Source organism: Coffea arabica, chromosome 1c (assembly GCF_036785885.1).
Source record: "Coffea arabica cultivar ET-39 chromosome 1c, Coffea Arabica ET-39 HiFi, whole genome shotgun sequence".
Lineage (NCBI taxonomy): Eukaryota > Viridiplantae > Streptophyta > Magnoliopsida > Gentianales > Rubiaceae > Coffea > Coffea arabica.
The window spans coordinates 45,811,551-45,824,643 of record NC_092310.1 but is presented as its reverse complement, the minus strand read 5'-3'; the positions used below and the strand labels follow the sequence as shown (position 1 = coordinate 45,824,643).

The window sequence follows — 13,093 nt, the reverse complement described above, 5'->3', positions numbered from 1 at the left end:
GTTGCACCGTCGTCTACAATGCTTGATACAACGATGTGTCCAGAAATTAAATTTAAGGATAATTTTGAGTAAATGTATCACTTCCTAAAGATCTCGACTGGCTTCTCACCTATTTTGCATATGGACTACGACGGTGTTCCCATTAATGTTCCTTTTCAAGCGCTCATACATGGTTCTTGTCCTAGATGCGGTCAAACTTCGGTATTCGATCCCTCCGTTGATGATGACGATGACCAAACACTTGAACAAGTTCATGCACCACCTCGGAGATCCGAATGATTACAATTAGGATGAGATCTGCCACACGAGAGAATTCATTGGAAATGTGGCTGTTCTACCACTCCGCAAGATAAGGCTAAGAGGCGCATTGATGGGTAATATTTAGATTTTTCGAATTTTTCTTATCGAAACTCTCGTTTTATTATCAATTAAGTTTATATGCTAATTATTACATTTTATAAATATTGTTTAATGTTGCATTATTTATTATTATTCAAATTAGCATTAACATTAAAAATTTTAAAAATATGACTTAGGCAAATTTTAGAGTGTTTTTAATAGCATACTTAATTATCATCTAAATTTATAAAATTAACATAATTCTAATATCGTATATTAAATTTTTTACAATTCTGATTTATAATAGGATTTTAGTAATACAAATTAGGGATTTTGATTTTAAAATTAGGGTTAAAGGGTTCATGTTTATATTAAGAGTTACACTGTAAGGGTTTGGAAATTAGGGTTTCATATTGGGTAAAATATTAAACCCTATTCTCTAATTAGCTGTAATGTATTATTATTTAAGTTTATATACTAATTATTACATTCTATAAATATTGCTCAATGCTATATTATTTATCATTATTTAAATTAACATTAATATTAAAAAATTTTAAAAATATGACTTAGGCAAATTTTATTAGTAATTTAATAACACGCTTGATTATCATCTAAATTTATAAAATTAACATTATTCTAATATCATATATTAAATTTTTGACAATTCTGGTTTATAATAGAATTTTAGTAATACGATTTAAGAATTTTGATTTTAAAATTAGGATTAAAGGGTTACACTGTGGTGGTTTGGAAATTAGCGTTTCATGTAAAACATTAAACCCTAAACCCTAATTAAGCCTAATTAAGGTTACGTTTTATGAAAAAAAATTCGTCGCGGTGACCTTTTAATAAAAGTTACGTTTTTAATAAAAGAAAGGATGAGCGGCGATGCATAAAAGACAAAATAAAACCGTTGCTCATCCTTCGCCGCTCATGAAATCTTTACGAAAATTAGAAAAAAAAAAAACTAAAGTGACCCGCCAAAATAAATGAATATTAAAAATATCTTTATTAGAAGCCTCACATCTGAAATACGACGACCCCTTATTCCGAAACCCAACTCAAACAACACCACTTTTCTGACAATTTTCAATTTTGACGATATTCCAAGAAATTTGCCATCAACAAATACAAAATTTCATATCATGGGCTGTAACTATGAGAAGGAAAATCTACTATTACTTTTGTGATAGTGCATTTGTTGCTAATAAATTAGAAAATTGTAGACAAATGACAATGTACATAAATCTAATGTAGGTGCGAATAAGTTGCAATTTGCATCATATTTAGCACGCTAAGAAAAAGAAAAAAAAAAAAGAGGTACTTGAGGACTGGAATCAGAAGCTCCCACAAGCAGCCCCAGTGGTTGTATTTGTGCATCCTCAAAGCCATATCTCAGATAACTACTGCAACTGGTTGCTTTTGAAGCCAACGCAGGCAGAAAAGTTTTACTCAGATTACATCCACCAGCCTTAACTTCAGCTTCATATTGCCAGCTTGAACAACTATTTCTTCCTTGGATGGCTCCACCTTCAAAACTACTGCTTTCTTGTTGAGAGAATGAACCACCACTGTATCACCTTCTTTTGGAATTTCAGCTCTTTTATCTGCTATAAATGCAAGGAAAACTATAATTACCTTACCCTCATATAGTCAGCATAGATGTCAATCCTACAACTCCTAAAATCAGAGTGCCTGGAACAGAAAGAACAGCAATTGAAACCAATAGGCTATAGCCAGAAAATACTACCTAGGACTGGCTGCTGCCTTGTATTATTTGCTGTTAGAGTCTCAGAGGCATTGGAGGTCTCACTTCTTCCTGCTGTACTTTGCAGATCAACAGAAGTCAAAGTGTCCTCGCTCTTTTTAACCATTGACCTATGTTGCCAATTGTTATGAGATGTTCGAAGCTGTCGTACTTTCTCATGAAGCCTTGAACGTGCTGAAGCTGCAGTCTCAAATATTTTTTGTGTCATCTTGTATCTTTGATTCCTTTGGTGTTCCATGACCTTTTTGCTGGTCAACACTAGATCACTATGGAGTTTTTTTGACAATCTGCAACAAATAATTATGAAAAGAATCTGGAGTATCAACCATCTGTGGAACTTTTATTCTCAATACATATATCAGCAAATCAAGGAAATATAGCATCTACATTAATTTTTTCGATATTTCTTTTGTCATTTTTAACCAATTATACTGTCATTAGGTATCCCTTCCATCATTCAGGTATCCACAAGCACATAAAGATGTTGAAAGTTATGTTGGTAAAGGAAATCATATGAACATGACTCACTCAAAGAGATGCCACGGTACTTAAAAAATTCACCTCGTTGTAGGATATTACATGTGGCATTCATTTCTACCCCTCTAATTAATCACTACTGATACTAAAGCCCACTCCAGTGTACTTCAGATTTATGTACACAATACTTCCAGCAAAATAGGATGAATCCAAAGGTATGCGAGCATTTCTTTCTATAACCTCTACACTGTGTAAATGTTAAGTATTTCTTCCAAACATATCAGAACAATAAGGCATTTTTGTAGTTCTGGGAGACAGCTAAGGCAATCAAACAGAGATACATCTAGTTAACTGAAAGATTCTCACATCAGATAATGTTGAGCTTCCTGGATTTGCTTATGGAAATTCTGCTTAAATCTCTCCATTTCTACTATAATCTGCAACAGGTCATAAGAGGGAAGATTTCTTAAGAAAATAATGAAAATATATCAAAACTTGTAAAGAAAGCATCACAACCATTTACTGCATATATGCACCTAAAGACACCCGCAGAAAGCAGTAAATACCAATCTAATTAATATATCGTGTAATTTGGTACCCTTAAAAAGAATGACTAGGTTTATTGTTGCTTCTACAATTTGGCACATATATAGTTCAAAAGTGTCAGTAATATCATGGCAAAAGGTGATGGCATCAATCAAAATTACACTAATTAACAATCTATAAGAACAGAAACAGATTTAATCTAGGTAATTCTTATGTTTGAGTGTTCTTGTGAAGTTGATTGTAAAAGATAGTCAACCATTCTGCAATAGGATGCAAATTTGCAAATTAACAGTCCTGATAGGTATACATATTCCAATATCAAACAAATATTACCTCGTCAATTTCTGCACTAGCCACTCCATAAAGTTCACGAGCATTATCCAAAATTGCATTTGGAATTCCAAGCCTTTCAGCAATGCTGATTGCATTTGAACGGCCTGGAAAAGTGAGATGTACAAGGAAGAAAAACCTATGTAAATAGGTTTATACAAATGCTAAAAACACCTCAATCACACAAATGATTCCCCTTTTTTCCTGTCTTTGTTGCTTCTCAGTACAAAAAGTAACACTTTCAAAGCAATGTTCTTGTTTATAATATGAATATTTCAGCGAAGGAACTGCAACTAATGAAGAACCGGTTACCACCAAATTGAAAAGAGAACCTGGTACTCCCCAAAGAATCCTAAAAGTGGGCTTCAAGTTCATCTCGTCAAACTCCATGCATGCATTTTCGAAGGCTTTATTGCTGTCAGTCATGTTTTCCAACAGGAAGCCATCAGTTTGAGATTGGCATGCAGTTAGACAAGAAATTGTACCTTCTCGCAAACTACCTGTATTTAAGGGTTTTAAGTTCTCCATGATGTGTTGTTGCCATTGTTAGTAATGGACCAGCCTCCGCAAAAGATTCAAGCAATGCCATTCCCAATGCAGTGCCTTCTAGGGGATTTGTTCCTGCACCCACCTATAAAAGGAGGTAATGCATGGTGCTATCTCTAAACAAGCAGGGTCTCCATAAATTAAACCACATAAACGAGTCAAACAAATGAACTATAAAATTGTCCCAACAAAAATAAAAAAATAAAAAATGAAACTAGGAACTTCTTCACAGCACATACTTCATCTAGTAGCACTAATGACAAAGTTGTTGAATGAGATAGAATTTCCTGCAAAAGAGTAAGCAAAATCATGTAGCCAGGTTAATAAAGGAACTAGCTCAGCAAAGTTTCAGTAAAAAAATCAGGTAACAGTATGAGTTTAGAAAGCAGAATTAACTATGGCAATCAGGAGGATGTGACATCCCAGTACTGCAAGCAAGAGAGGACTAATTCTATGTAATCAAGCATTTAAGAGTGCATGGTCTCTCAGGAAAAGGCCCAAACATAGTTCTTCCTTTCTCTTACAGTTCACTGAAGAGTGTGAATGCTAAGAAGTAGTAGACCAAAAATCAACATCTCAGTTGCAAGCATTATACAAGAAGCAATGTTGGAGCTGTGAGCATAAAACATGCTAAAAGGTTCTTAATTAAAGCCCTAACAAATGCATCCAGCAGCACAGCCATGTCAATGTAGAGAAGTCTATTTACTATATAAAATCATCAAGAGAAGAAGGCTAAGCTTACAAAAAATTTCAAACAATCGGAATGAAGAAAAGGATTATTTCTACATATTATATATGCCTAAGTTTGCTCAATACTATGAATGTCTTCATATGGGGCTAAAAAAGATGACCTAATGATGCCAACATCCTAATAATACAGAATAATGGTTAACTGACAATTTTTTCATTTAATTTAGTGTTCTATCCATTCAGTGCCTTGAGATTGGAGACCAATAAACCGAACCATGCACTATTGCACATTTACTTACTCATAAATTGATAAACAGCAACTGATTATTGATTTTTACCCATTACTTATCCAAAAAGGCATATACTAACCTTTCGAGGTTGGGGATATTTCTATGTTTGTCAAGACAAATGAGATATAGTTTTGGATTTGTTATGGTCATCAACACCTACCAAAAAACTCCTCATGCAAGCCAAATATACAACATGTATGACATTTAGCTTTACTGCATGAGCAATGCACTTCAAGATACTCTGTCATCTTAACTACAACTGGGGGGGGGGGGGGGGGGGGGGAATAACTCCCAAAATTAAGTTACCTAAAGATGATTGGGATATTGAGCCTTTTTGCAACAGGAGACATTTTGTAACTACTAACAAAATGAAATTCCACATGTGCACCTTAAATTCCTTTTGTTAGCAAGGAAACGAAAACAATATATAAAAGCCATATTCAAAGTGCAAAATCCTTAACAACAACCAACTTACACTAATTTGCTTCAGATGGCCAGAGAAGGTAGACAGAGACTGAGACAAGGACTGTTCATCACCAATATCCGCAAAGACAAAATCAAACCAAGGGATCTTTACTGGTTCAGAAGCTAACACATATATACCTGCAAAAACAGAATTAAAGCAGAGATTTCATTAATAATAGGGTACCCTCCTAATAGCTCCATGACATGCTCCAAAGAGAGACAAGCAAATGTAGAACATCATACCTAAAATTTTTGACAGAAAGTTAAACCACAGTACAACACTATTCGCATCGTTATCTGTTCTTCCCATTCTTTCAAAATAACCTTATCTATTTTCCTGTAATTTACTTATTACGGAAAACTTCAAATTGCTCTGACCAGATATAGATAAATGTACTAAGGCTCCCAAATCAAATCCCAACCGCCCATCAATCAGCTCAGTTATAAACCTATTAGGTCATGTGTTCAGTATCAATATTTGACTCGTACCATCTGCTATTAGCAATAACAGTATCATTGATCACACCATCTTTTATGATTAGATAATTTCAAGAAGTAGAATACAAAGAGATTGCTGGTAAAAATTTTATTAAAAATCTAATTAAATGATAAAGCAAGGAACGCTAGCTTGAGAAAATTATTGTCTTCATAGAATTCATTAACTTTTCTCCATTTCCTCACACAAGGAAGTTAAGATTTATTCTTGAACGAAATTAGTTGTCAGATTTCACTGGTCATAGAGTTTTAACCTAGGGAAGCCAAGATTCATGGCTACCTTACTCTTTTGATATTGCTCTCCTGCCTATGACTTTAATAGCTTAAACTTTTCATCTAGACTGCAAAGAAATCTGTACAACATTTACTTGGAGAGTAAAGTAGAAAAACAATTCCTTCAGTGAGTCTTAGATACCTAGATCATGTAGTAAATCAAACAATATGTTCAGAAAAGCTAGCTACACTTTGTCTGCAAGAAAAATTCTGACAATTCAAGATTAAAATGCTAACGTAAAAGACTGGGTGATTCAGTTCACCTGATTTTGCCATCATGGCAGCCAAGCCAACAGTCTTCAAGCAAATAGTTTTGCCTCCAGTATTGGGGCCTGTTATTACAACAACTCTAGTATTTCTAGCAACAAATACATCACTAGGAACTGGACCAGCTTCTTGTAACTCAGCAACCTGACTTCACAAAAAAAAAAAAAATCCAGGTTCAAAATTATAAAGTATCAGCTTTACAGAAACATGAAGTTAAAATGAAAGATCGATTTTAGTCCTAAAATATAACCTCCTGTTCCAAGGATGAAATACATAAATCTGTTTCTTTCTTTCCCACCATGCTTCCTCCTTGTTTTCTCCTCCTGATTTCCTGGAGTCGAAAAACATCAAGTTCATTTGATGAAAAAGGAAATTACACAAATTCAATATATACCCAAAAGTTGGAGTTGAGAAAACAATCCTCGAGTAAAAATCAGCATCCTCTCCTCCAACCAAAATTCCGAGAAAAGGATAAAATTTTATGAAGAATAACATGAGCCAAACAGATTCATATGCAAATACATCATTTGGTTTGCATAAACAGAAGGATATTGGAGTCTGTATAGATTCAGCCATAAACTTAATACCATAGGGAAAACAAGGTAGCAGTAGAAAGTTTAACTCACGACTTACAGCAACAGCATCATTGACATCCTTCTTGGCCTTCATTAGTGTCTGCCGATGCTGCTGAATGAGGAGAGGATGATAAGCTTTCGGAAGATACAAAGTCCAATTCTTCTGGGTTGGATGAGAAACCACTGAAGTAGTTGCCTTTGACAAAACAGCAGCTGGAAGGCAACCATCCTCGGCTTGTGGCAAAAATATATCAGGAAATGAGCCCCCAAATGATAGACTATATCGTGCTCTGGCATTTATCTGTTCAGAAAATTACAACATTTTAAGGCAAATGGAAACCAGAATGCTGATTAAATAGCATTGCCATATCCAAGCATCTATAAGAAACACCCACTTGGTTGGGAGGTTTTGCACTCCTCAATGGGAATGACTGACAGGTAATGATGCCCACTGGTTATGCTCAGTATACTACCATGGGATTTTGCATCCCACTTGTGGGTCTTCCAGCCCCCAAAACCCACTAAATTGGGCAATATCAGCTCTCATTACCCACCTTTTAAAAGAAAGTAGAAAAAAACAAAAATTCAAGTTGAAAAACTATGGAAAGGAAGAGCATGGCCCCTCTCTTCTGTTTTCACATTCCAATCTGCTTCATCCTGATCTCTCTCAGCTTTCCTTCATTGTGGAAGATGGTTTACAGTTGTCTTTGTTCATATATTCTCGGATTTGGAGCAAATTTTAATTGATTCACACTTTTCAGAACAGGAGAAGTTAGCAAATCAGGAGTGGGTTTTTACTCAGAAAAAAATTATAAATCTATCTCATGCTACCAAAGAAGTTCTGGGGGTGATCAGGATTTCTTTTCTGGACAAATTAGAAGGTGCAATTTTTTTGGGTTTGGTTGTAACATTTGAAGTTGTAGCATAAGTTTGATTGTCATATTATGTGGTGGAGGCAGTTGGAGGTGGCAGTGGGCATGAGATGAAGAGGAAGGGAGGGAAAAAAAATAAAGAAAAAGAAAATGAGAGTAAATACAAAAGCTGAAGAGGCAGAAATAAATTAAAAATGGAAAAGTCATTCTTATTCCACCCTAACTACCAAAAATAAGATTTCACAAGAAGAAATCTTCACAAAACCATTATTATTAAGCGGGTCTATGATATTCATTGCCATTGCCATTTCTTAGTAGCTAACAAACAGGTGGACAATTCATTTATGCAGTCAAATACGCAATCACTCTCCCAAGAAATATGATACAAATAATGTTAAACAGACCCCAAGATCAAAATCACTCGAATTTCATATTTATAATTAGGAAAATACAAATAAATGAAAAGTTGTCCCTGTATCAGTAAAATTCTGGACCTTGAGTAACCAAAAGCAAACAAAATAGTGCACAGAAAAGTGTTTGCCCATGTGCTTCCCCTTCTCATGAACAACAGAATATGACCTATCTATTACCCTAAAGGAAAAGTGTGAGACAAATGGAGATCAGAATATTACCATAACTACCATCAATAAATTCACAAGAAAGGCAATACTTTAGCCCATGGTAGCACAATCTAGGCAATATTAGAGTTATTCTGAAGTCCATTTTTATGCATCAACAATATAATCATGGAAACATAGTTTTCATCAAAAATACCTACCACATCTAGTTCAATCATATCATCGAACACGATTTCAATGTCATTAAGATCCATTTGCATCTGTTTAACAAAGGAAACTATTAGAATATGCTCACTTCTACTTTAAGAACTTGACATTGCAATTCTGGAACTTTCATTTGGAATAAATTAAAACCTTCTTTGTTATCTTTAAAAGCACATCAGCTTCAGCCTTAGCAACAGATGCCCTTGCTTGTTGCAACTCGTCATTAAGTGGGACAGCAGAAAGTGGCTCTAGAATGCTACCTGCACCTGAACCACTACAATAGAGCATAAGCTCTCAAGATAAACACAAGGTATTGTGAAGCAGTACCAAAAATCTCTTATCCACTTGGGAAAAATAATAAATAACTTTTTCATTCATGCTGATGCCATTCTGCATACCAAGAACCTTAGGTAGCACTCTTTAGTTAAATGATATTTTAACACCACATGTCACATTAACTTTAGATTTGAGTAAACTGAAGAACAGAATACAACTAGCATTTGATTCCTACCTTCACGCTTCTAAAAGCAACCCAAAATTGATAACATGGCTATAATTATCCTAAGGGATAAGTGAACAGTGTAAGATATTAGATGAGATCCTGACAGTCTCATTTTATTTTGTATTCCAAGTGCAGCTGCTTCAGTCACAATTCTGTTATTGTTCAACACCAGCATACAGAAAAACAATCGATGAAATGCAGATTCTAAAAGTTCAGCGGAGATCTTTAGTATAAGCAAAAGATAATAAAAGCCTGCAAGATCTACAATGCACCTTGACAACAGTAGCCCCTTGACATTTGATTGAATTTTGGTGCCTGAAGTTATGCACCATCTGCCACCAACACTGCTCACTACCTAAATCATCACAGAAGTTAATCGGAAGGGTCATAGCAAATCAAATTTTCACTTATGTGCAATAATATAATATATCTAACAAAGGAGCTCACCAAGGAGGATGTTTCTTTCATTTCATTCCTGATCAAGCTTTCCATCAACTGGTATAACTGATAAGAAGATACAAGATCAGAAAGCAGATCTGGACAAGGACAAATTCTAAGGCAGATTTAACACACACAACCAACTTCATATATAATGTATCCTTTGGGCATTGAACTGCTAACTATCCTTTGTATAAAAGAAGCAAAGCCAACTAATTGCACCAAGAGAAGGGATGCAGCAGCGTCTAAAAAATGTAAAGATGTACACCGAACAAAAATAAAAGAAAAATTATAAGCTACACAACCATGTATCTTATGTACTGATAGATTTTCTTTGACATTTCAAAATGGAATTCAGCTAGATTTAGATGGCAGACCAAGACTGTCTGAAAACAACGACCTTGAGGTTTTGACCCTACTGCGGAACACTCTGCTAGTTATTAAGTCCAATAGGAAGAAACAAAATGGAAAAGAAAAATTAACAGATAGACTTCTTCAAAGACTAACCATTCATCAAGGAAACTGATGTAACCAGTCCTTTGTATTAAGGAAGACTGGGTAATTCCCTGGATAGCATGGACAGATGAAGCTATATTCTTAGGTGCATTTGTGTCAAGCTAAAAAACTTTTGTCTACTGCCTTCACCTAACAGCAATTTTATTTTCTGTCGGTTGCCCACTAGATCAATTTCTTAGAGTAGAATCAACAGTTCTTGCAAGATGAGAAATAATAGCTCATGTTGAGGTCAGCTAGCCATAGAGTGATATTTGTTCACAAGAATGTTCACAAATGACATATAAAAGTACACAAGGGCCTTTCTATGAAGCTTGGAGTAAACTGTAGTATTCTGTTGGACTACAGTCTCCTAAACGGAGCTGCTAGAGAATTCAGTGAAAAAAGAAGTAAAAAGTTTGTTGGCTAAAGTGTATGCGGATGAGCTAGGAACATGATAGTGTCAATCAGCACAGGCATTCAAATGCAACTTACCTTTCTTTCAATAAAGCGTACTTGCTCACGGGATTGTTTCAAAGCAGAACTCTGAGATGGAAAACAAGTAAAACCATAAGAAGATTAAGAAATATCAATGCAGTTGCTGCAAGAAGCCAAAAAAAAAAATGCTCATAGATACTGGGAGGAGAGGGAATTTAGGTAAATAATCATGAAAAGCTAGAATACCTATTAAGAACTCCCTTCTACCAAACACAAAGACTGAAATTTATCAAACAACAAGAAACAAAAAGTGGTGACAAGCTTGAATAATTGAGTTAAACCCAAAAAAAAAAATACCGCAGAATCCTTAACAGAGCCATCTTCATCTACAAGTTGCTGTATGAACCTTATCAGTGGTCTACTTATAACAAGTTCTGAAATCTGGAAGTCAATAGGGTGGACAACAAAAAACAAATATAAATAAATAAATAAGAATGAAAGGTACACAAAAGTGGGAAGCAACAATCAACTAAGAAGATTATACCTTTTCAGAAAGAGGCATGAAACGCTGATACCAGTCGGCATCTTGTTTAACAGCAGCTTTCAGATTAAACTGCAACGCCCCTGCAAACTGTAAGAGAGCAACAAGGGCCATAGCTTCACTTCCAGTGACAGGGGAATCTCTCTTTGCACATTGTATAGCCGATTTGACCTTCATCCAAAAATCATACTAGCCTGGTTAGTGTACCATTACTGGTAGCTATTAGTTACTAAAGCAACGCCTCCAAATTTGAAGTATCAGTTGTTTCTTATTCAGAATAAATGCCCCACAAAGAATTCTAGAATTTTGTCGAATTGCAAGATAAAATTAAACTAAAAAAATCTCTACCGCATCTACAATAACAATGATCGGTTAAACTTACAAGGGCAGTGTCAATGCCAACAAAGTCCAGCATGGCACCATACTTGTGCATCTCCACTGCCGCATTTGTCTCTTGAAGAAGCCTTACACTATCCTCATACGTTTTGTTCAATGACCACAATTGCTCCTGCATCCAATGAGGTAAAAAATTCATTCAAGGATGAAAAGGGTCCAAGAATCACAATCAATAGTACTGATAGGAAATTGGAAAGAAATCCAAGAAATTAGAAATACCTTGGAGGCCTGTTTGCCTAAACAAGTACCAGCAAAAGAAGCTACAGAGTCACATAGTTTATCCCACTCAAGGACTCTGAGGCTGTCCAGAACAATTCTTCTTGATGCTTGTTCTTCTTCTACTTCTGCTTCTTCTTGATTATTATCTGAAGCAGCAGCAGCTGCAGCAATCAAAGGTTTGTAGAGAAAGGCTCTGATACTGATACTCTTGAAACCAATAACAGAAGGAGAAATCCCACTAGTTCTAGTACTAATACTACTACTAAAACTAAAACTTCTCCTCAAGATTCTTCTTCTACAACTTGTTCTTGGGAGGATAGTGGAATCTAAGGCCAAAGAAACCATTGTTTACAGTACTAAAGTAGCAGTATTTTCACTGCTACTATCATTTTATCTGCATTCAGAAATGAAATGGCCAATTGTGAAGAACATCATCGAGGAAGAGGAATTCGTTTTGGCTCTTCCTGATCATCTTCATCTTCTACGATGCTTCATTTGTTGACGTGGTTATCGGGGTTCATTGGGCCAGAACCGGTTTTGGAGTTAGCTGCAACTTACATTCTCGGCCATTGGGCTTTCCTTAACATACCCAAGGTAAGTTGTCCTTGGTCACACAGGCCTCTCTCTCTCTGTCTCTCTCTCTCTCTTTGTTTTCCCCTTTCCAAGTTCCAACTTCCAAGATTAACCTACACACTTTTAAATTTGTCAAAATTAACATGTCAATTTTGACATTAAGGGATTCTTGTGGTTTTGCACCAATTTGAACATATATTAGTTGGATCTTAACAAATTGATTGCTAACTAACCATTTCGTATATACTAGTGGGTGAGATGCACCGGCAAATTTCTTGGAATATTGTCAAAATTGAAAATTGTCTAAAAATTGGTGTGGTTTGAGGGTGGGTTCCGAATTAGGGGTCGCCGCATGTCCGACGTGAGGCTTGCAATAAAAATACTTTTAATTTTCATTTATTTTGGATTGCTTTAGTTTTCTCTTTTTTTTTATATTTTTTTGTAAAGGCTTCGCCGCTCATGAAATGAGTGGCAAAGGAATTGGGTCATTTTTCATCGCCGCTCATCAAATGAGTAGCGGTTTTTATTTGTTTTTCTCATGAAAGGAATTGGGTCACTTTCCTTGTTTTTAATAAAATGTAACCGCGATGAAATTTTTTTTCCATAAAACATAACCTTAATTAGGGTTTAGGGTTTAACATTTTACATGAAGCCCTAATTTTCAAGCCATCACAGTGTAACCCTTTAACCCTAATTTTAAAATCAAAATTCTTAAATCGTATTACTAAAACCGTATTACTAAAATCCTATTATAAACCAGAATTATCAAAAATTTA

The 13,093-nt window shown here is 35.2% G+C and overlaps 1 protein-coding gene across 4 annotated transcripts; it reads right to left on the bottom strand.

Moving 5' to 3' along the window:
- Positions 1–1,499: 1,499 nt before the first annotated feature.
- Positions 1,500–12,231, bottom strand: LOC113724546 (uncharacterized). Of its 4 annotated transcripts, none has more exons than XM_072073379.1 (20): positions 11,745–12,231; positions 11,512–11,637; positions 11,133–11,300; positions 10,946–11,029; positions 10,646–10,696; positions 9,668–9,724; positions 9,493–9,575; positions 8,869–8,992; positions 8,715–8,774; positions 7,123–7,365; positions 6,740–6,820; positions 6,486–6,633; positions 5,465–5,592; positions 4,249–4,296; positions 3,964–4,094; positions 3,796–3,878; positions 3,467–3,570; positions 2,954–3,024; positions 2,093–2,397; positions 1,500–1,949 (listed from the first exon to the last, which is right to left on the bottom strand). In XM_072073379.1, the coding sequence occupies exons 1-20, from the start codon at positions 12,087–12,089 to the stop codon at positions 1,795–1,797; spliced, it is 2,595 nt and encodes an 864-aa protein (XP_071929480.1). In that variant the 5' UTR covers positions 12,090–12,231; the 3' UTR covers positions 1,500–1,794. The 4 variants fall into 4 exon arrangements, 3 of the variants coding, with proteins under 3 accessions (XP_071929480.1, XP_071929479.1, XP_071929483.1); XM_072073378.1 differs by having other exon boundaries at positions 1,563–1,952; XM_072073382.1 differs by lacking the exon at positions 4,249–4,296 and having other exon boundaries at positions 1,563–1,952.
- Positions 12,232–13,093: the final 862 nt, after the last annotated feature.